We start from the raw sequence: 22,915 nt of genomic DNA on the forward strand, positions 1-22,915 counted from the left end.
TTCAGTTGGAGGAATTCCCACATTCCTCTTGTTTTTTAGACCTTGCTTGTTCAGTTCATGCTCAACAGCATGAGATTTCCCCAAAGCAATCCACAGCACAAGGCCCCGTGTTTCAGCGTCGGTGTGTACGGATAAAAGAACATCGTTCTGACAGGAAGTCTTTCAGGATGTCTTGTGTATGTCTACTCCGATCACAAGCAGAAATTGACGACTTCTGTAGTGCAGAAAAACGGTGGGATGGAGGAACGATATGCAGCCAGGTGGAGTGTGTGTGTGCTCATCATGGAAACAAAGCCAAACAACACAAACTTCATTTCTGATCATTCACATTATCATAATTATCAGTGTGAACAAGAATTTCTCACAAGTTCCTTCAATGATGAGTTACAGAAAATGCTGCTGAATTCTGGATTCTGATTGGTCAGAAGTTGTTGATTATTTTTCTATTGTCTCATGGATGTTCCACAACATTAAATGTAACTATAAATGGATAAAAAAGTATCCATGTCATTCTTTAAGAAAATTAAAAATGGTAATCCTCGGAATTTAGGTGACATTTATGCTTTCCTACTCAGTATTTCTCACACACAAACACGCACACGCACACACACACACACAGGTTTACGGATCACAGATGTGGTGAGAGTGTTTTATGTGAATGTGAGAGGTAAAGTCTGAATAATGGCCATAAAGTATTTAATACTGAGCTAAATATCTCTAGAATAGAACTCCGGTATTGTGTGTGTGTGTGTGTTTCATGGTAATAATCTCTTCCTCCCTTGACATGATCATACTTCTGTAATCTATTTCAGCATCTATTTTGAGGACTTCCTCTTGTGTTCGTGTGTGTGTGTGTGTGTGTGTGTGCGTGCATATCTATATAATGAAAACAGATGAACCTTCACTGTAGCTCATTTCCCCACTTTTCTTTCTTCATGTGGCCAGTTTATGAGCAGTGTGAATGGGACTGGTTTATTCTTCATCATCATCATCATCATCATCATCAGTGTGTGATGAATGAATGATGCATGGCAAACAGTCACTTTTCTTACCAGAAACACACTCTGCTTGTAATTTTGTACAGAAATTAGGTGAAATTGAATCATCCATTATTCTGTGCAAACAAACAAACAAACAAACAAATTTTCTCAAAATAGTGCTTTAAGTAAAATCACTTATTCTGTGCAAGCTAACAGACAAACAAATACATTTTCAAAAAATAAAGCTTGAAATAGCATCCTTCTTTCTGTTCACACAAACCAAAAACAAACACAGAGAAATTTAGATTTAAATAGAATTCTTTGTAATATACACATACAGTGTGTAAGTAAGTATGCAAGCAAACATAAAGTAAATAAATAAGATTTAAAGAATAAAGAATAGATGTTTTCAGTGAGCAGCTTAGCGTGGCGTTTCTCCGTGTCTCTGCATTTCTGCTGAATCTGTTGTGAGTAAATCCCTCTGCACTCTACAGGTTTGTGTGTGCATGCAAGAAGCAGAATGAAAGATTTTAAAACCGATCCTCAAATCCTCCATCGCCAGTCAATTAGCACTTTATTATAACATAACTCTTCACTGGGTGTGTAATCAACTCTCCTGAGATGCTACTCCTAACTCAAGAGTGCAGTGAGGGGTGTAAAGGGCAAAGGGCACGACCTTTTCCTCTCTAGTGCTTGGAGGTAACTGCAACTTAATGTCATGTGAGCAGTAGTAGAGGGGAAAAAAAAAAAACAAGCGGTCGGTTTTCAGCATGCGGTTTCACAGAATGTGAAGTCAGAGTCCAGTGACAAGAACAGAATATAGCAAAAACATTTTTCATCCATTTCGTCCTGGAAGCAGTAAAGATGACACACACATGGAGAAGTGTACTGCTTGAGTAAATATCAGGTGTTAGTCAGTAAAGCATGACTTCACTGCATTCGCATGTGTTAGGAGTGTGTGATGACATTTCTTTCTAATCAAATTATTGATTGATGATTAATTGATGGTAAACTTGTTGCTTGCTACCACTTAGTCCCCTGGTTACGACTTCATTGGGGTGAAATCCCAAAAATATTGTCCGTACTCCCTAGACAAGGAGTTGTTGACTGGAGAAAAGCGATCTGGATGTCGACCCAGCAAAGTGTTTCAGTGGATTGAACCAAAAAAACGTAGAAGAGCTGGTAAACATCTGGAAAAAATGGCCATAGTTTAATAAACATGAACGTTCTTTAGCACATCCTCTGTTACAGCCAATCACGTGCATTTCTGAAAAATTATTTAGGCATCAGACCAGAGACTAGCTACAGGGCTAGAGACATTGTCTTACAAAAGAAGGAGTTCACAGACTTGTACAGATTGTGAAATGACTTTCTTCTCTCATTAGTGGACTAACAATGTGGATTGTTTAAAGAAAAGTTGATGACGAAAACAATGTTTAAACCTAATTTCAACTACATGACATTCTCTAATTTATCTCCTTAAACAAATCACTAGTGGCTAGGCATTAAAAGGTAATTGTTGTCATCATTCAGTCATGTTAGTCGCCTATCCGGAACTTTCTAAGCAAGGAATTTTATGTAATTGGATCATTCCAGATTTCAGTTGAACACACCTTTCCTAGAATTCCTACAAATTTGGCATTGCATAGATACATCACACTTTCATATACACTGACATGAAAATAGAGAAAAAGGACCAAAACGGCTTATTGACCCATGAGGCCAGTTTATTGCAAAATGGATAAAATGTTTTCTGAAATCAGATCTGTTCAATTCCAATTTGGCCTGTAGACAGCCTTTTGAACAAATGTTGCCAAAGTGGCTTATCTAACCACCAGAATCCAATCCAAAACAGTCCAGAATAAAGACTGTCATTGGAAAACCTTGCAATATTAAATAAACGGGACTGTCAGATGTGATTTTGCATTATTGTATCAATAGCCACAATGTTTGACTGTATGTTCTCATAAACTTTTAACCATAAGTAGTCGTTTATCATTTCTAATGTCATTGAAGTTCATATCATGTAGCATTTTATTGATGGTGGATGTGACATCATCATCATCATCAGAATGCATGAGAAAGCTGCAGGAATGGCATCCTCTCCCGCTCACATTTACGCCATAGGTTTTCTAAGTGGTTTTTATTCACCTGCATATCCACCACTTGATCACGGCTCTCTACTCACAATTACATTTGTGAAAGGAAATACGGCCATATCAGGCCACTAGTGACTTTACTGGCTAATGATGGAGGAGACGAGTCAAGAAACTGTCCTCAGTGGAGCTTCTGGTCATTGTAAATGCACAGTTAAAGGAATACTAACATCAGAAATGCCAGGCATCTGCTCATATTTATATATCATTTAAAGTGACATGTTCTAGGAGTGAATTTTTAATGGTAGTGGTGGGAAATATGACTCTTTTGAGTCAGTCAGAACATCTGAATGATGATCTTTGCCTAACTATCCCTGAAACTGTAGTTACTCCATTTATACTGATCACAAAAGAAAAGAGAAAAAAACATCTCACATATACATGTATACGAGCCAAATCGAAGTGTTTGCTTAAAAGAGCTGACTCGTTCTAGCACACCTGATTCGATTAATCAGGCAATTATCAGTCCTTCTTGCCTTGAAGCAGATGTGTATGTGAGACCACTAATGTGTGCAGGACAGAAGGTTCTCCAGGACCAGGGTTGGTATCCTATGACTTTATCCATCCATCCATCCATTTTCTGTACCTCTTATCCTACACAGGGTCGCAGGGAGCCTTGAGCCTATCCCATGGGACTCGGGGCGCAAGGTGGGGGACACCCTGGGCAGGGTGCCAACCCATCTCAAGGCACAGTTGCACACACTCACACACCATGGACAATTTAGAGATGCCAATCAGCCTACAACGCATGTCTTTGGACTGGAGGAGGAAACGGGAGTACCTAAAGAAAAACCCTTAGGCGTGGGGAGAACATGCAAGCTCTGAGCACACAAGGCAGAGGTGCGAGGCAAATGTGCTAACCACTAACCCCCCCATTTTATGAATCTGTTAATTAGTGATGCGTCATTCGTGAATGAGTCACATCTTTCAGTCTACTCTCTTAAGTGAACTCACATGTATGAGATAAATCATTAGGTCTTTTCAAGATTCCCTTTTTGTTAAAAACCTGTGAGTGATATAATATGAGAGAGAAAATAAAGTCCAGTACAGTAAGATCATGAGGCTCTTGCTTTCTAAGTGTATTGATTTTCTGTGTAGACTTGCTAGAAGCATATGCTCAGTTACATCTTCTTCCTGAACACGTTCTGGTGTCAGATACTGAATCAGTGTCAGATGGCGTCGAGGCCTAGTGTGAGTGAGAGATGGTGTGATCGCTTTTAGAGAATTTACTGTAGAAAAATGTGTGTGTGTGTGTGTGAGAGAGAGAGTGAGAGAGAGAGAGAAGCTGTGATGTGGCATGTGTATTCTCACCATTGCACAGTGTCCATCTCTATTACCTTCCTGCTCGTTCACTTGTTAATCCCCTTGACAGCTCTTTCCTCAGGCTAAGCCATACCTGACCAATCACACCTGTCAATCATAATACCCACATTTCCTACCCATAATGCCGAGCAATCTGTCAATCAGCCTTCCTGATGCTCTCCTGTAAAAAGCCAAGGGCTTTTGTCAAATGAGGTGTAGTTCATCACTCTTTCAGTCTTTTATACCTGTACGGTTTGTTCTTCTGCACAACACATCATCCTCCATCACATATGTGGAACAGTTTTCTTAATCTAAATCTAATATTTCTTATAAAACCTGTGTGAAATATGTCAAATGGAAACATTCAACTGGTCATGTATTGGTGGAGAGTAATAAAATTTTACTACAGTAGGTTATTATATATTATGTAAGGAATAAGAATCTGACAAGTTAAAAAAACAAACAAAAAAAAACAGCTTGTCATGTTACTGTGAAGTGATTTTGTACTGACTCAATAATGCAGAAGTCAGAAAATAAACATCTATAACAATATGTGTACTAAAAAAACAGGATGCGAAGTACACACTGTAACTGGGTAATATGCAAACTTAATATAAAACTATTTGTTTTTTTTGTTTTTTTTTATTTAATACATTCTCCACTTTCTATCCGTCCATCTGTCTACCATTTATCATCCATCCATTAATCTGTCCATTCATTTATCCATCCATCCACACAGAATCATGGTTGTTTAAATGAATTTAGTATGTTAAAGTCGCCCCCTAGCGGACACTCACACACATGCAGCAGTTACTGGATTACTTTTTTATCAGTAGGGAGCTGTGTGGGATTTCAAAAATATTTCTTTAGATAATTATTTCATTATTCATATTTATTTACATTGCTAATTTTAAACTACACTGCACATGTAGATTATGATATTCACACTGGACAGAAACAAAAGTCAATGATAAAGCAGCGATGGTGTGTTATCATTTATTATGGATTTTCTAACTTGTTCATGATAAGATTTGGTTTAAAATATTACTTCTCCAACTCTCCAAAAAAAAAGCAAAACAAGAGCTGTGTTGAAATTGTCATATATAACAAAAACCAAAAGATCAAATCCTCTAACTGTAATTCTTTCTTGGGAAGATATTTTAGAGAAAACCACAAACACCAGGCCTCATTTATTAATCTTTTAGTAAAGTCGTGTGTAAATATTTGTGCAAGCCAAACCAAACTAAAAATTTCCACCAGATTTACAAAAGTTCTGAAACTCTGATTTCCTTCTTACTTACGTGTGTGTGTGTGTGTGTGTTGATCACCCATTCAAAGCTCATTTGCATAGTGACACCCACAAAAACTCCATAAAAGGTCAAGTGCACAGACAGCTGGGAGCATGAAATGAACAATCATGGTAAACGCTGAAAAACAGAAGTGGAAGTTATTTTGACTCACATCAATGTAAAAAAAAATTAATACATACATAGGGGAAATTAACACTTTTTTTTTTAGCAAAATGTCTTGTGAATGATTGAATGAATGAATGAATGTTAAGAGTATTAATGCGATGTTTATGTGATATATTCTGAGTTTTATGTGGACAAACTTCATTTGAAGCATCAGTGTAAGTTTGTGCTTGGCGAGACAGAACAATATCGACACTATTTTCAGGAAAACAATGTTTAAAAAAGCTTTTGCTTATATTATTTACATTGTTTTTTTGTTTGTTCATTGATTTTGTTTGCTTGTTTGTTTGTTTGTTTTTATTTTTCCTAAATCCAGCTGAAAGACATTCTTTTAGAAGGCTCTGAAATAAAGAGCTGATGATTTATTTATTTATTTATTTTTTATCCAGTTAGCTCTACATCCCCTCTTCCTAAAACTCAGATGGTCTTTCTGGAGGCTCTACTGTGACGCCACAATGAATTCTGGAATTTGAGGTCATAAAACGGTGAACCAAAAAACCTGTGTTTGGTGACAAAACAGTTCAAAATATCGCGAGATTTCAGGAAGTAAAGAAACAAGACTGAAGCAAAGAAAGAAATTTTAAGCGAAGAAAAGTTTTAAGTGAAGAAAAACCTTTCTTGTTTGTTAAAAAAAAGGTAAATTGAAAGCAATTTGATAGTCGCGATAAAAATAATTCTTCTTTATTTACTATTTTTAAGTCTAGCTTGTAATAGACAGAACTCTGCTGCTTTTTCTTTAAAAAATAATAATAATTTAAATAAAATTAGCGGTATGTTGTTGGCTGTTTTCAGGTAATTAATGTCTCTTTAATATTCACAAATAATTAAACTCATCCCATTCGGTTACAGAAAGCTAACTGACGTTATTTTTGTTAGCTTATTAGCTCCTTCATTACTGTCAATATCCTGAAATTACCTCAGTCGGAGTGAAGGTAAAGTTATAAATGAGTGTATTTTAGCTAATAAATTCGAAGTTATTCACAACAGAGCACTCGGTAATGTTAGCCTAGCTACACTCTGTGGAGATTTATAACTCAGTATAATGTTTAAAAGGTATTAAAACGGTTAATATACTTGCTTCAGCTCGATAAACCTCTCTGTAGTTCATGAACGCGCAGACTCTATGAATCGATTCTTTTGTGCGAACGTTGGGAGTCGATTCAAGGAGTCGACTCCTATGTGAACCACACATCACTTTTGCATGCAGATCCCTCAGAGACATGGATATAATTGCATAAAAGCATTTTGGGGGGAAGAAGTCTCAGTTTAGTTAATTGATCTCTGCACTTTTCCAGCAGACACAGCTATATCCAATGGCCACACCTGTTAGATTTCACAATGGAGTTAAGCCTGGCTTCCTGTGTGGTAATTTCTAACTCACTCATTTTTTTTAATATGAAAAAGAAAAGTCATGACTCAAAAAAGAAAAATATATTACATTGGTAAAAACATGTATTTAGTATATATAGGGATGTAATGTTCCTGATCTGGGACAGGGTGTTATGTGAGGTGTTACTGATTACATGTTGGGTCTTTTCTTTTTTCAGCTGGAGTGTTTTATCCAACCTTCCAACCTCGTCAACCTGAAGCCCTACGTCTTCTGCAGAAAAGGGCGTGCAAATGGGTAATAAATAAAGTTCTGCTAGAAAAGCAGACATCTGGCTGGTTATTATCATACTTTAAGGTTTTCCTGCCCATGTTTCGTGCTGATGTTTCAGCATCTCACCTGTAATTCCCTACAGATTACAGTCAGAGACCCTAATGATAACAATCGAGACATTACAGCCGAGATCTATGGAGAAAGAATGCCGTCTCCACTGACCGCACCTCATGTAAGATTAGTGCTCGAGCTTTAACACACACACACACACACACACACACACACAAACATTTCAATTTTTATAGGGCTTTCTCACTTATACATGACAGGCTTTTATTTTTGTCCATGATTTCTAAAAGATATTTATGTAAAATGATTTCTTAAAATGAATCTCTAGATAATACTAGAGTTTTTCAAAACAGGACTACATATGTAAAAAGTTTATGTCTAATATAAATGACATTAATGACAAAAGTTCTCCAAAAAAAAAAACATTTAATGGACTGCAATAATAGGAAAGAAAAACAAGACATTATATCTTATCTCTTCTTTGTCCTTTTCTCTCTCAGGCTGGAGAAGTTCAGTGCAGCAGTGTGAATGTGGCTCCAGCTGCTGACGTGCCTCCACACGGTAAACAAAACTTTGAAAATAAACCTCAGTTTTCTGCTGTCATATTTAATTCCTCATGTTAGAAAGGAAATAGACACTTTTTGAGCATCAGTTACTTTGAAATTGATCCTTATATATATATATATATATATATATATATATATATATATATGTTGTAACATTTGTTATGTACTTTATGTACTATATCTTATTACTGTTAATTCAATTTATTCAATTTTGTCTCATTCTTGTCATGCATTTTATTCAGATGAGCATGTGAAACCCTCAGTTCCCGCAGAACATGCCTTGGCATCTCAGCCTTCTTCTGATCAGGAACCCATCATTACCATTTTTGGTGATATATTGTTTGAATCTCTGGCTCCTACACAGCCTAAATGGAGTGACATTGTAAAGGCTCGTGGGCCACCAAAAAACACACCCCCAAAGAAGGAGGAGCCTAACACAGCACCTGCATCAGAGGTGAATGGTGAGCTGGACATGGCAGAACAAGCTCCAGTGTTTTTATCTTATTATTTATAATAATAATAATAATAATAATAATACATTTTATTTATAAAGCACAGTGAACTTGTGTCTTGGGTGTTTAATGTCCCACAGTATAAAGTATATTTTGTCTGACAATATCTAGAAACATGATCTAAAATGGCCACTAAAAGACTACATAGGAGGAAAGAAACAAATTTCATTCCAGTAGTTTTAGTGCTGTTGCTTGTACTATTATTTTTATTTTATTTTGTAATTTAGAAACATTATGATGACTCTTTGTGTGTTCTCTCTCAGATTGGGTCCCAGGAAATGCCCCTAAACTAGTCATTTTTCTGCCTTCCTCTAATCGTAGAACAGTCAGACAGAGTTTTTATCCTATTGCTATTTACTGAAACACCATGAACTTGTCTTGTTTTGTCTTGGGGTATTCAGGAAAAGCCCCGAAATGTCCTTTTCTGCTACCCTCCAATCGACGAAGTGCAGCAGAAGGCAGAGAAAGCCAACACGCTGACAGGGAAGAAAGAAAAACATGGCTGCAAGTGGCGATCTGCGGGGTCCAACCAGTCATAGCAAACATCGTCCCAAGTGGCCAGTCCTTGCCAATGTACAAAGTGCAATAAAGAATCCATACATGACTGTTCTTATGTATTATTCTGTGCAGTCATTCATGAAGTACAGCTGCTTGAGTAAACCAGCTCCATCCCACTTGGGTTGATTGGCATGTGGTGGCCGTATTGTTTAAACATTTCAACATGTTTTTGATCATTATTAAGTTTCACACTCTTAGTTTTTTGACACCAAGTATGGGACAACCTGGCAAAAATCCATGAACAAGTTTGCAAAATTAGGTTTTGCATATTAAGCAAATTATTGTAAATTGGAGTGGGCAGGACAAAATGATTCAAAAGTCAGATTTACATGGGTTGAGCCAAGGAATCAGCACTAACAACAAATTTCAGGGAGTACTACCTGTTGACCAAGTTTCATGTTACTGTGACTTGGTTTGGTCTGCATGATTCATTCTAATGCAGAAGAAGAAAATCCTAACACCTTTGGCGCTTGGACCCATAATAATAATAATAATAATAATAATAATAATAACAATAATAATAACAATAATAATAATATAGCTGCAAGCAACAATCTGCAGGGTCCAAGCACTCCTCACAAATAGCACCCCCCAATGGCCAGGTCTTGTCAAGATACACAGAAGCATAAAGAGACTATACATGAACATACTTACGGAGTGATGATGGCTCAATGCTAGTTGTTTAAAATACCTGTTGAAAGCTGATTGGCTGAAAGTGGCCATGTTTTTGATGTAATTCAGTGATGATTAAAAATCCAGTTAGAGATTAGCAGATCAATGCAGCACACCAAATTTCAGCTTGATTGAATTTTTGTTTCCTGAGAAAAGGCTATTTGAACTTAACTCCAACCCCTGTGAATATGAATAGTGCCCCCCAGATGGCCAATTTGATGGACAAGTGAGACTGCATCAGCTACTAGTAGATCCCTCCCTGAAACTACCATTCAAGTTTCATGACAATAGCTTAATAGGAAACGTGTCAAATGCCTGCTAAACTCTGATTGGACAAAAAAATCTAAGTGGGTTCACTGTAGGACTCGTAGTTCATGAGATATGGACCAAAACATAAACACTTGCGTTATAACGCCGGCACTGGACAGATCAGGCCCATCTCACTTGTCTGAGTAGCAGGAGGGAGTACTACCTGTTAACCAAGCTTCATGTCTCTATGACTTACAGTTTGGTCTGTAGTTTCGTTTGAATGTAGAAGAAGAAGAAGAAGAGCAAAAAGAAGAAGAACAAGAAGAGGAAGAAGAAGAAAAATCCTAACAATTACAGTAGGGTTCCAGCACCTTTGGTGTTTGGACCCCTAATAATAACAACAAAAATCCTAACAAAAACAATAGGTTTACAAGTACTTCATGCTTGGTCCCCTCACAAGACTGAGCTGCACAAGGCAGAACAGTTAGACAGAGTTTTTATCCTATTGCTGTTTACTGAAACACAGTGAACTTGTCTTGTTTGGTCTTGGGCTGTTTAAGGTGTTCAAAGCCAAAGGCACAATGTTAATCAAAGTGTACAATGCTATTTTGATTATTTTATATGCATTGCTTTAGGAACAGGTGTTATGTTGTCTTTTATTACTTTATTGCATGAAAAAAAAGAATGCTTTATGTCACCATCTGATGTAAATACCATTAATATAGAATAATGCCTTTGTATGCAATACTCAGTTCTTCTTTCTTATACGTGTGCACTTTTTTCTGCTCTTCAGCAAAGAATAAATAACCTACTGAAGCTATTCAAACATTTAACAATGTATTAAATTATAGAAACAAATTGTTAATTTAATTGGTTGAAAGAACATATTCTTAAATTTAAGAAAATAATTTGTAGTTTTACCACCAGATGGCGCTGTTTGAAATGTTTTTTTTATTTTTATTTTATTTTTTTGTGCTGTATGCACAGCCACAGACAGATTTAAACATCCTATAACATGATGATATTCTAACTTTATCCTAGATTTACATTTAACCTGACTAATCTGAGTCAAAACCTGAAAATTGAAGAGGCAAATGCTAGTTTATGCATGTGCTAGAGGGGTCAAGGTAACTACCTAGGTGCATAAACAATACAAATGAGAATCAGACCAAAACCCAAATGCAAATGCAAAAAATCAATAAGCAAATATAAAAAGCTTTTTAGTTCTGACTCAGTGTCCTGATGTCACCATGTCCCTGAAATGTAATTCTGGGTAATTTGGTTTCATGTGAATCAATACACACGCCATCAATCACACATCATCTATCCACCTCACTAAAGCAGCTGTTTGACAACAGATCTAATTCATCTGAAGCATTGCATAGAGTGTTTTTTACTCCATTGTCTGTATTTTTTTTTTTATTAAAAAAGATATTGTTAGTGTAAGTAATAAGACAAAGCTGTTCCTAAGTGATGTGTGTGTTTTTACGCATAGATTATGAAATAACAGCTTCTACACCATACTTTATGCCTAAGCTTCATGCCTGGTTAGCATAGACGTCCATTAACATTTATTATTGGATACCCATCTATAGTTTATTATTGGGCCAGTCTGCCCTGAATTATACTAGCCATTAAAAATATTTGGCAACACATCGCAATAGTAAACAATGATTAACAGGAATGAATGAGTGCTATATTAGCATCTAAGTCACTACTATTAAGTACTAATGAATACTGGGTAATTACTCAGTAAGTATTAATAAAGTAATGGTTTGGTAGCTCATTATGAACTAAGCAATAATTACAGTGTCTCAAAACACACCTCATTCAACTAATCAACATCCCTTTCTGTGATGAATCAGGTGAGTTATAGAAAGAAAAATACTGAAGTGTGCAGGACAGAGGGTTCTCCAGGACCAGGGTTAAGAACCCGTGTTGTGTAAATGGTCATGACCTTTAACATTAATCATGCCACCCTTGAATAATCGCTTCTAATCAGATCACTTCAAATCAGTGCCCATAGTAATCAATATACTTCTGTAGACCTGTCTTTTTCTGTGCGCTTGACAAGCATTTCTGTCACTTTTTGCCATTGAAAATACAATTAAACATTATTTGTTTAATAAAAATATTCTGTTATAGCTATAGACTAATATTGGATCTAAAAACAAATACACTCTAAATAAAAAAAAAAATGAGTAGAATTTGTAATATGAAGAAAGGTAGGGCTGGCTATATACTATATACGCCTTGCGAGATCCAATGACTAATGTTTAGATGCAAAGCACTTGATGGAAAAGGTTTCATAGGCCATTCGCTCATGTTTAGCAAGCTGATGATTCTCCTCAAGGAGGAGAATTTAACACTTAGGTGAGCTTCATGTAGAGAAAGCAACTGGAATATACTCACACCAACAGGAACTCATGATTTGCATTCTACATAATGTGCAGTTTGTGGAGATGATGGTGTGAAACTGTGGTGCTTCCCATCAGACTTCACATCTTTGTGTCTTCGTTCAGGTGAATAGTATTACTTTAATGTTATTGCTCTTATTGCACTGCCAGCTCAGGGGTGATGAGGTCTAGCACACTAATGGAGATGAAGATTAACTTTATGTGCTCTGGCCTTTATTATATTCCAAGTATAACTATATTTTAAAGCACAGCCCATGCAGACACAATTTTAGGAAGCACAATGTGAGGACACTCTCAGGCCACAAAGGTGATTAAGCTGTGCGTTTATGACTCTAGAAATCATCTTGGTATTCATGCAGGTTCTGCCGTGGGCCACAAAAAACAATTTTAAGGTCTTGTCTCAGTGGGAGACAACAAACCATCATAGCTTTGTCAAACTGCTGGTGAACCACAGACTCCTGAAAGGTCCAAGTTTATGACAGTTTTGGTGCTCACAAGTCATCCTCAGAAGAGATGTAGGTCAGTTCCACATATGAAGAGGTGCACAAGTAAACAATTCACATTTACTGGTGTGCCTACTGGATGGAATAATGCAAAATGTGTGTACACTTCTGCATAACTGTGATATCTCTATAGTTATCCCAGAGTGTTATTGGATTCTGGATTCAGAATGTTGATTCATTTTCACTAACAGCAGCTCTGACATTATAATGTGTTCATTCTGTCCATCCATCCGTCCATCCATTTTCTGTACCTCTTATCCTACACAGGGTCACAGGGAGCCTGGAGCCTAACCCAGGGAACTCAGGGCACAAGGCAGGGGACACCCTGGACGGGGTGCCAATCCATCGCAGGGCACAATCACACACACACATACACACACACACACACACACACACACACACACTAATCAGCCTACAATGCATTTTTGGTCTTTGGACTGGGGGAGGAAACTGGAGTACCCAGAGGAAACCCCCAAAGCACGGGTATATATTTTATAGTACATAGGGCAGAGTCAGGATTCGAACCCCTAACCCCAGAGGTGTGAGGCAACAGTGCTAACCACTAAGATGGTTTAATGAACTAATTAGTGAATTAATAGTCAACAGTGTGCAGAAGTTCTCATTTGCCAGAGTGAGCAATGATGGCCCAGAAACACAACAAATGTTCGAGGACTGTTTAGACTACCTGCGCCTGAGTAAAACACAGAGGAATGCATGCACTTTGTGGTAAAATGGTGACACTGAAAGACAATATTTACATAATTTTCAGTTATATTTGAAGTTGTAAGTCATAGTATATAATATTGTATATAATCTATGGTATATGGTTTTTAATATTATTATGGTTATTATTTAGGTTTGTTTACGAAATGGCTGTGAGACTGATGTTGTAAAACTAGACATATAATAGAAATTCCATCATTCAAGACATCATAAGAAACAATAACATTAAAAAAAAGGAAGAAAAAAACAGCATTTTTTTTGTTTGTTTTTTAACTAGAAATCTCAGGGTGCCTGTCTCTTTAAAAGGCGTGGCCTATCTAAGACGCGCTCGAGCCCCGCGCGCTCCTGCTCTATCCTTTCGGAATATCCGGGAGTCGCGAGCGCAGCTGGGCTCGAGCTACGGGAGCCATGGCAACCGCGACGACAGGTGAGGAGGAAATCATCTGTTCGTGAGAAGCGAGAGTTTAGCTTTCACTTTTAAAAAAAGTGCGCTTTTGTGTTTCTTCTAAGTTTAATTGCCGTTAATTAATTGGCGTGATGTCATTTCAACGGTTTTCAGAAGCCGAGACGCGTCAGAAGCTGCTCCGCAATGTGAAGAAGGAGGTGAGTGCGCGTGGAAATTAAAATAAATAAACAAATAAACAAATAAATAAAGGGCCGCATCCCAAACGGCTCAGGAGTTACTACACAGGGTGTGGAATAAGAGAAGGTTTACACCTTATGTAGTGCACTCAGTGTCCAATAGGGAGCCATTCGGGATGCAGCTCTGTGCCACTGCAATACATTCGAGCTTCAGATAAATCAGGTATAATCCTAACGAAGTGCATGTGTCCTGGTGTATAAAGCTGTCTGAGGTTCTGCATTTCACTGCCACATAATCAGTGGGAGGATTAATGCCATCTGCAGAGACACACACACACGATAGACCTTAAAAGACTTGGTCTAACACTCTGTCCAGGATTACCTCCACACTGAGCTATAAGCACACAATACTGAATGTGTTACTATGCCTAACGTCTAATCAATGTTTGATCTAATCCAGGGATGTCCAATCTTATCCGGAAAGGGCCGCTGTGTGGGTGCAGGTTTTCGTTCCAATCAAGCAGAACTCCAATCAGCTGATTAAACACGTGTGGCTGAACCTGCACCCACAAACTGGCCCTTTGTGGATAAGATTGGACACCCCTGATCTAATCCAATCCTAGTCCACTGAGTACCTGATCTTACAAACACACAGCTTACATTAGTACCTTGTGTACATCTTGTTTGTTTGTACTAAATACTTACCAGTAAGTAACTAGTACGTGGTTTGATCTATATGTGCTATTCTGATCAGTAGTAGATTCAGTGTTTAATCTATTAAGACCCAATGCCATCTGAATGTCTGGTCTAATACAATAATTCTAATTCAATACCATATGTAATCAATAAATAGTCAAATCAATACCTAAATTATTCATTAGCTGGTCTTCTCAATACATTTGCTAATGAGCACTTAGCCTAAATTCATAACCAATCTAATCTAATCTAATCAATAGCTAGTCTAATCTCAATGCTTGGGATTATCAATATAGTCAGTCATCAGTCTAGTTTATAGCTGGTCTGCTCAGTACAAATTCTGTTCAGCATTTACCCTAAACTGATCATCAGTCTAATCTAATCTAATCTTACATAATCAATAATTGGCCTATTCTCAATAACTGGTATAATCAATACTGGATCTAATCAGTTGTTAGTGTAACTGCTCTACTCAATATATACAATATATTGTATATCCTACACAGTTATTACCCTAAACTGATAATCAGTCTAATCTAATCAATGGCTGCTCAGTCAATGGCTCATCTGATGTCAGTGCCTGGTATAAACAATACTGGAATGGATTAGTCATTACTTTAGTTTACAGCTGTTCTACTCAATACACATTGTCATTAGTGCTTACCCTAAACTGATAATTGATCTAATCTAATCTAATCTGATTTAACCTAATCAATAACTGATCTAGTCTTAATTCCTGGTATAATCATTGCTGGTTCTAATCAGTTGTTAGTCTATTTAATTTTGTTTACAGCTTGTCTACTCAGACATTCTAATCAGCATTTACCGCACTTACTAATACTCAGTCTAATCTAATCAGCTGGTCTAATCTCAATGCCTGATCAATACTGGGTATAATCATTCATCAGTCTAGTTTACATATAGTTTGTCTGATCAATAAATATTCTAAACTTGATATGTAATAATATATGTCTATATACAGATGGTACTTTGCTATGTTGTCTGATCAATTCCTGATCCAATCATTACAAATCTAATACATGCCTGCACATTAATACCTGATTAATGCTTCATCTAAGTAATTACTAATTAATTACTAATTAAGTATTACTTTTAAAATAATAATGATAGATGCATACTCCACCTTTATTATGCTTTCCAGTTCTTCAGTAATGACTTTTTACCTGAAGGGTCTCAGACATTGGTGCTCAGAGTGACTCATCTGTTGTGTGTGTGTGTGAGTGTGTGAATGTGTGAGTGTGTGGGTACGTGGCATCTCAAAATCTGAACGTGTGCGTTCACATTCAGAGACCTTCAGAAGCTCATCATTAACATCAGCAGGATTTATTGAAGAGAACCTCACTAGCTAGAGGTTTGAGGAAGAGTCATAAGTGTGTGTGTTCGTGTGTGTGTATGTATGTGTGTGTGTGTGTGTGTGTATGTGTGTGTGTGTGTGTGTGTGTGGTAAATGTATTAAATATTCAGCCATTCATGTATATTTCTAAAGCATGACGTAGACAAATGGAGTGTGGAACACTCTGTACCTTATTTACCTCTCTGTCTTCTTTTTTCCCCATTTTTTGCTGCTCTCATTTCCTCTTCCCCCTCTTCCTCCAAACACTACGTGACTCTAGGCTTTAAATTGAAATATTTCCCAGCATGCCCTTCAGTTGTTAGTTTTTTGAGTGAGTTAAATGGCCATATTTAAGCAGATCTTCATCTCAGTCTGTGTGAGAATTGAGCGGTTAGTTACTGAAGCACAACTCATGCATTCGCCTCGCTGGGTTGGTTGCTTTGCTGAGGAATAAGAGTTTACAGCAGAATTATTACACACCACACACACACACACACAGGTTACAGCTTTACCTCTGACTGTAACAAAGCACTGACACCGGAGACTCCTTCCATAAATATTAAATAAGCATCTCCTCACCGAACACCATTTTTAACCATCTCAGCGATTACTGACGGTTTTATAATGTTTATTATTAGCGTCCACCATACAAGTCCCGGTGAATGAGCTTTACTATAGAAACGATAAGGTATTAGAACGAGCACATTGACATAAACCTGTGAAAATTAATCTTTTGACATATCAGAATCCAGAATTCCACAGTGCTGTGGTATAGTGTAGTACAACCCGTGAATAAAGACAGTTATCGTAATATGAAATTTAATATCTCTCATTCTGATTATTGATTATTTCATTTGTGGCTTGAAGCAGTGGCCTGAGGATTGTGGTAATTTATAATGTGTGTGTCTCTCTCTCTCTGTCTCTCTCTCTCTCTGTCTCAGTGTCTCTCTGCCTGTATGCCTCTCTCTATTTCTGTTTTTCTCTCTCTCTCTGTTTCTCTCTGTCCCTCTCTGTCTCACTCTCCATCTCTCTCTGCGTGTCTCTCTCAATCTACCTTTCTGTCTCACTCTGTCTCTCATTTGTCTCTGCTTTGTCTTGTCGGAGGAGTCTGAATATCATTTTAAGAGATTTGTAATCATGCTGAGCCATATTTGACTCTATACTTCACACCTAGTTTTTGAAACACCCACATGCTTACACACACGCACACACACACACACATGCACACACAGGGAGTGAAATATTAACAGACTTCTTGAGAGTCTAAATTACACTCCACTGGGGAATTTCACTTTTGAAAGTCCATCACTCATCTGGAAACACACCCTTCTGTGTTTAATTAGAGTATGATTATGTTTTCATGTCGTGCTGTGTTTACCAAAACCACTCACTCAAGCAGCCAAGATTATACCATTCTCTGTGCTGGGATTGGATTTACTCTCACTTGTAAGTTACATTTGGGGAAAAAACCTGTGCGAAATGAGTGTAAATGGTAATTACAATGCCTAATGCTGTTAATGAGGCTCCATTTCTTTTTTCATTAGCCAAAATTATAGCACACTCATGCTCAGGTCTCAGGTTCAGAGCTGAAATGAGGCAGTTGAGAGCTAATGAGCAATCCAGGCTGAGATTGGATGTAGTTCACTCGATAGTGCTTGATTGTGGCGATTATTGTGCACTTGTTTCAAGTGTGTTCAGACCCCTTCTCTGGAACATCATGGCAAGATCTCTGCTTCTTCAGTATTGATATTGCCTTGCACTCACCCCACTGGAGACCATTAAGCCGAACAGCATGTCTATTTAGCTTTGCTATTGAGCTGCGGGATTCTGTCCTTTCTTGCAGTGTAAAGTCTTAACTAAAATGCCCTTTAGCCCCCTTCATCATGGCACCCATTTAGATGCTTTAGTTACACTGTGTAAGAAAATAACTAAGTGATGATGACTCACTCTTGTTGCCATGGTGATGACCTTCCTGCTCAAGTGTAATCTTTGTCCTTCGCTTACCCCCGGACTTCTTAAATAAGTCCCCTCATTAGCTGTGGACTGCACGTCCTGGTGGTCCTCTGAGTATGTCTAGACGATTATGTCTAGACACCCTACTAATTTTCTAATTATTTCAGGACCTAAGTATTGGTCCTCTTGTTACTGACCAGAAAATTAATTGGTAAGCGCTTTATCCTGGTCAGGGTCTTGGATTCGGAGCTTATTCCAGAACCACTGGGTGTTTTACTCACTGTTTTGTAGCTAGAACAGAATCGATGTTCTGATTCAAGAAGGACAAATCAATCCAGTGGTCGATTCCCCCCACACACAGCTTCTTATAGTAAAGTGAAACACACTCGGCTTTAAGCTGTGCCTTGTTGGTTTTGTATTTAGACCTAGCTTTAATGGACTTATCATCTTCTCGACATTGATTCATCTGTTTCTCTTGTGCAATTGAGACTTTATAAGGTGATTATGTACACAGAGCTCCCATCGTGCGCTGTTTTCACACGAGCAGTGACTCATTCCTTCTCTTTTATGCTTAATAGTAGATCCACACTCAGAGCAATGAGGTTTAACTTCACACTCAGCAAGATCAAAAGTCTCGATCTTCTAAAAACCAATAAATGAGCCCTGTGCTCAGAAATCCTTAGAGTATTTTCCCTTGAAATAGTTTCTCAGTCCAGGTCTTTAGAGAAGAAAAGCGGAGTCTATAACCTCCTTTCTCACCAAGACTTTCCTTTATGCATAATCATAATGGGAACCAGTAAGTATGAACTTTTACACATCTTACACACATCTTTAAAAAACAGTTCAGGAAATCTAAACTACACTGAGATTCTGTGCTGAAAATTCTAGTGAAGATATCATCATCTATAACCATACAGCATAACACTGATGGCATCTATTTCAGATTTTGTAATGATGATGTAATGATCACGCTCATAGTTGTCACCGAGTCACCGACTGCCTTCAAGACAGCAAGGGTCATACCCACCCTGAAAAAGCAAGGATTATACCCACCCTGAAAAAGCCCATTCCTGATACCAGTGTCACTTCTCTCCTTTCTTTTTAAAATTCTTGAATGCACAATGTACAATCAGTTGTCTCTCAGTCTTACCCAAAACAACCTCTAAGAGCCTAACCAGTTTGGTTTCAAAGGGGCACACTCCATAGATACTACCCTTGTGGATGTTAGTGAGAAGCTCCATGTTGCTAGATCAGTCAAACTGCCAGCGATCCTCATCTTCCTTGACCTTTCAGCATCCACTGACATGGACAATCACAAGACTCTCGTGTTCATCTTCTTGAGTTTTGGAATTTGTGGCAAAGCATGTTGGTGGTTTGCTTCTTAGCTGGTGGAACAGTCATACCAGGTGGCATGGCTGTGGGGATTTGTGTCCATTCAGCCACAAGAGCATTAGTGAGGTCAGGCGCTGATGTCAACTGAGAAGGCCTGATGCACAGTCAGCGTTCCAATTCATACTAAAGGTGTTCAGTGGTGTTTAGTTGGCTCGGGCCACTCAAGTTTTTCCACATCAACTTTTGCAAACCATGACTTCATGGACCTGCACAAGGGCATTGTCATAATGAAACAGGTTTGGGCCCTTTGGTTTCAGTGAGGGAAAATCATAATACTACAGCATACAAAGACATTCTAGACAATGGTATGCTTCCAATTGTGTGGCAAACATTTGGGGAAGAACCACATATGGGTGTGATGGTCAAGTGTCCACAAACTTTTGGCCATATAGTGTAAGAGATTTTATTCTCACATGGGTTTTCATACCACTGCTCTACTGATGACACTCAAATATCCTTTCCTCAAACCTCAGACACACATGTTTCTGAACAGATCTCAGCCTGTCTGGTGGATATTATGGAAAAAAAAAACCAGCAAGACTGAGATGCTGTACATCCCTGGAGATGCATCTCCATGTCAAGATCTTGTGATCTCCATGGGTAACTCTCAATCCCACTATCTGTCACCACACACAACCTTGTAGTCCTGGACAAATCTCAGATCATAGCATCTAACACTGCACGCAACATTGCTATGGTTCTGGACAACCAGCTGTCCGTTTCACCTCACATCGCTAACCTGGCTTGGTCACGTCAGTTTCTCCTTTATAACATCAGGAGGATTCTGACATTTCTGTCCACAGAGGCCACTCAGGTGTTTAGTCCCTTGTCATTTCAAGACTGGACTATTGCAGCTCGCTCCTGCCAGGTCTGCCCTTGTACGCCATCTGACTTTTGCGACTGATCCAGAATGCACTTGCAAGTCTTGTTTTCAAACTCCCCAAGTTCTCACACACTACCCCATTGCTGCATTACCACTAGCATGGCTCGAGTGGACCCACCACCCCTCAAAGGTACAAGGAAGTCATGCATCAAGACTCTTCTCTGTCCTGGTAACCAGTTGGTGGAATGAACTTCCCCAGGCTGTCCGAACAGCTTTGGCTGTCTTCAACTACCTCTTCACCAAGCACTTAAACTAGCACTGATTTACTTTTTTTTTTTTTAATCCCTTGACTTGTTTGTTTTTGTTCATTCCTGTACTAACTGCCCCCTAACAAGGTTTTAGCTTGATGTTGTTCTTAGACCCTGACCAATTGAAATAGCATGAGGACTGAAGGACACTACAACAAAGCACTTCTCTAAGTCTCTCTGTGTGTTTGACTTCACAGGTGAAGCAGATCATGGAGGAAGCAGTCACACGGAAGTTTGTACATGAAGACAGCAGTCATATCGTCTCCTTCTGCGGTGAGCGGACACTTTTTTCACATCATGATGCCATGGGTTTCGTTCCAACAGTAAAAATGGATGTTCCTAATATGCTATGCTCAGTTCTGTACACAAATATATAACACAAATTAAAAACTATTGCTGTTACAGTGAGACAGACATGAGAAAATTCTACCAAAGGTGTTCTTTGGGATTTTTTTTTTTCTATTGTAAATTTCAGTCACTTTCTCTGTCTCAGCCAGAGCTCAGGGCTTTTGATGATCTGGAGCTTAATAATAAATTCAGGAAGTGGAGTGATGATGTGATCAAAAGGAGCACAATCTCTCTCTCTGTCTCTCTCTCTTTCTCTCTCTCTCTCGCCCTCTCTCTCTCTCTCTCTCTGCCTCTCTCTGTCTCTCTCCTCCCACCGGATCCACCAGTGATGAAAGGGGTTTGGGAGGAAAGTGTGAATTAGCATCCGTCACATTGAGTACCCAGGAAAAGAGTGGGAGAGAGAGAGAGAGAGAGAGAGAGAGCTGTTATCAGAAGATCTTCCTCCTTTAGAAAAAGGAAAATAAAAAAAAATCAGTCAGGTTTAAAACTTCAATATTAATTCACCAGCCCTTTAAACATGAGAGAGAGAGAGAGCTTTTCAGCTTAGAGACTAAATTAGCCGCATATATGTGTGTGTGTGTGTGTGTAAAAATAATTGTCTTCTCTCTCTCTTTCTCACACACACACAGGCACACACATACACACACCTGCTGCTTGACACATGTGCAGTGGGAGATCTGTCAACAAGTCTGTCACGACACGCGGGTTTCAGTTCAGTTAAAGTGTTGCCACGTTAACTCCTACACACACGCAGGTTTAAATGAAGTGTAGAGTGTGTGTCAGCACACACATTAGCACAGGGATTACAGAGCATGATAATAATTTCAGACGCATATGCGTACAAAAAGGATTCGCTTCCAGTAGTGATGAATTTATCAGCTGTAACCCAGAAAATGTTTTGAGAAGGTATACTTTTCTGTAACATGTTTTTCCCTCACACTGGCCTACAGTCACAGCAGGAGAACTGAACTAGTTAAAGTGTGTGTGTGTGTGTGTGTGTGTTTGTGTTCTCACAGCCTGTTGTTTACTCTTCATTGATCACATGCTCCTCTCCTCTGTTTCTCTCGTCACTTCTTCTTTCACTTTTTACTCTCCTTTTCTTTCTTCTCTTGCTGCTCTCTTGTACTTTTTTCCTCCTTCTGTTATTTCTATTTAGTTCCTCTTCTTCCTGTCCTTCCTTCTCCTCTATTTATTTCTTCACTATTCTTCTTTATTCTCTCTCTAACACTTCATCCTGTTCTCTTCTTCTTCTCTCCATCCTTTTTACTCTCTCCCACTTTTTCTGAAAACACACATTCATAAAAATGCAATCTCTGTACTTTGAGCACTAAGAACACACTGAATCCCAGACTGCATCAGTAGCAGACGAGGTCTCTGTCTCTCTCTCTCTCTCTCTCACACACACACACACACACACACAAAGACGCACACACACACACACGCCGAGAAATTCAGTGTCTTCTCCATTTCCGCCATTGCTAGTCAGCTCTGTTGCCACGGATACACAGGGCGGGACAGCCATTAGCACTGCGTTTTTAATAAGCAGCCCTACACACACACATACACACACGCGCACACACACATACGCACACACGCACGCGCACACACACACACAGAGCTGATGAGATTTTGCTTTTACTATCTTGCTAACTCCCTTCCTCCCTCTCTCTCTCCCTCTTT

At 38.5% G+C, this 22,915-nt stretch overlaps 2 protein-coding genes across 9 annotated transcripts in view; both read left to right on the plus strand.

The window, feature by feature from the left end:
* Positions 1-6,186: 6,186 nt before the first annotated feature.
* LOC117595962 (eukaryotic translation initiation factor 4 gamma 3-like) lies at positions 6,187-9,261 on the plus strand. Of its 2 annotated transcripts, none has more exons than XM_053229133.1 (7): positions 6,187-6,546; positions 7,206-7,275; positions 7,458-7,534; positions 7,653-7,742; positions 8,080-8,140; positions 8,388-8,606; positions 9,059-9,261. In XM_053229133.1, the coding sequence occupies exons 2-7, from the start codon at positions 7,224-7,226 to the stop codon at positions 9,244-9,246; spliced, it is 687 nt and encodes a 228-aa protein (XP_053085108.1). In that variant the 5' UTR covers positions 6,187-6,546; positions 7,206-7,223; the 3' UTR covers positions 9,247-9,261. The 2 variants fall into 2 exon arrangements, with proteins under 2 accessions (XP_053085108.1, XP_034155195.2); XM_034299304.2 differs by having other exon boundaries at positions 6,215-6,546; positions 8,388-8,599.
* Positions 9,262-14,114: 4,853 nt separating this feature from the next.
* The window catches only part of sgsm1a (small G protein signaling modulator 1a), a 30,737-nt gene continuing 21,936 nt past the window's right edge, over positions 14,115-22,915 (plus strand). For 4 of the 7 annotated variants that reach the window (XM_034299241.2, XM_034299242.2, XM_053229105.1 and 1 more), the window contains exons 1-2: positions 14,216-14,382; positions 21,085-21,160. In XM_034299241.2, coding sequence (XP_034155132.1) covers positions 14,317-14,382; positions 21,085-21,160 — 142 coding nt within the window. In that variant the 5' untranslated portion in view covers positions 14,216-14,316. The other 3 variants (XM_034299244.2, XM_034299245.2, XM_026939839.3) reach the window with 2 other exon arrangements.

Source organism: Pangasianodon hypophthalmus, chromosome 24, assembly GCF_027358585.1.
Source record: "Pangasianodon hypophthalmus isolate fPanHyp1 chromosome 24, fPanHyp1.pri, whole genome shotgun sequence".
NCBI lineage: Eukaryota > Metazoa > Chordata > Actinopteri > Siluriformes > Pangasiidae > Pangasianodon > Pangasianodon hypophthalmus.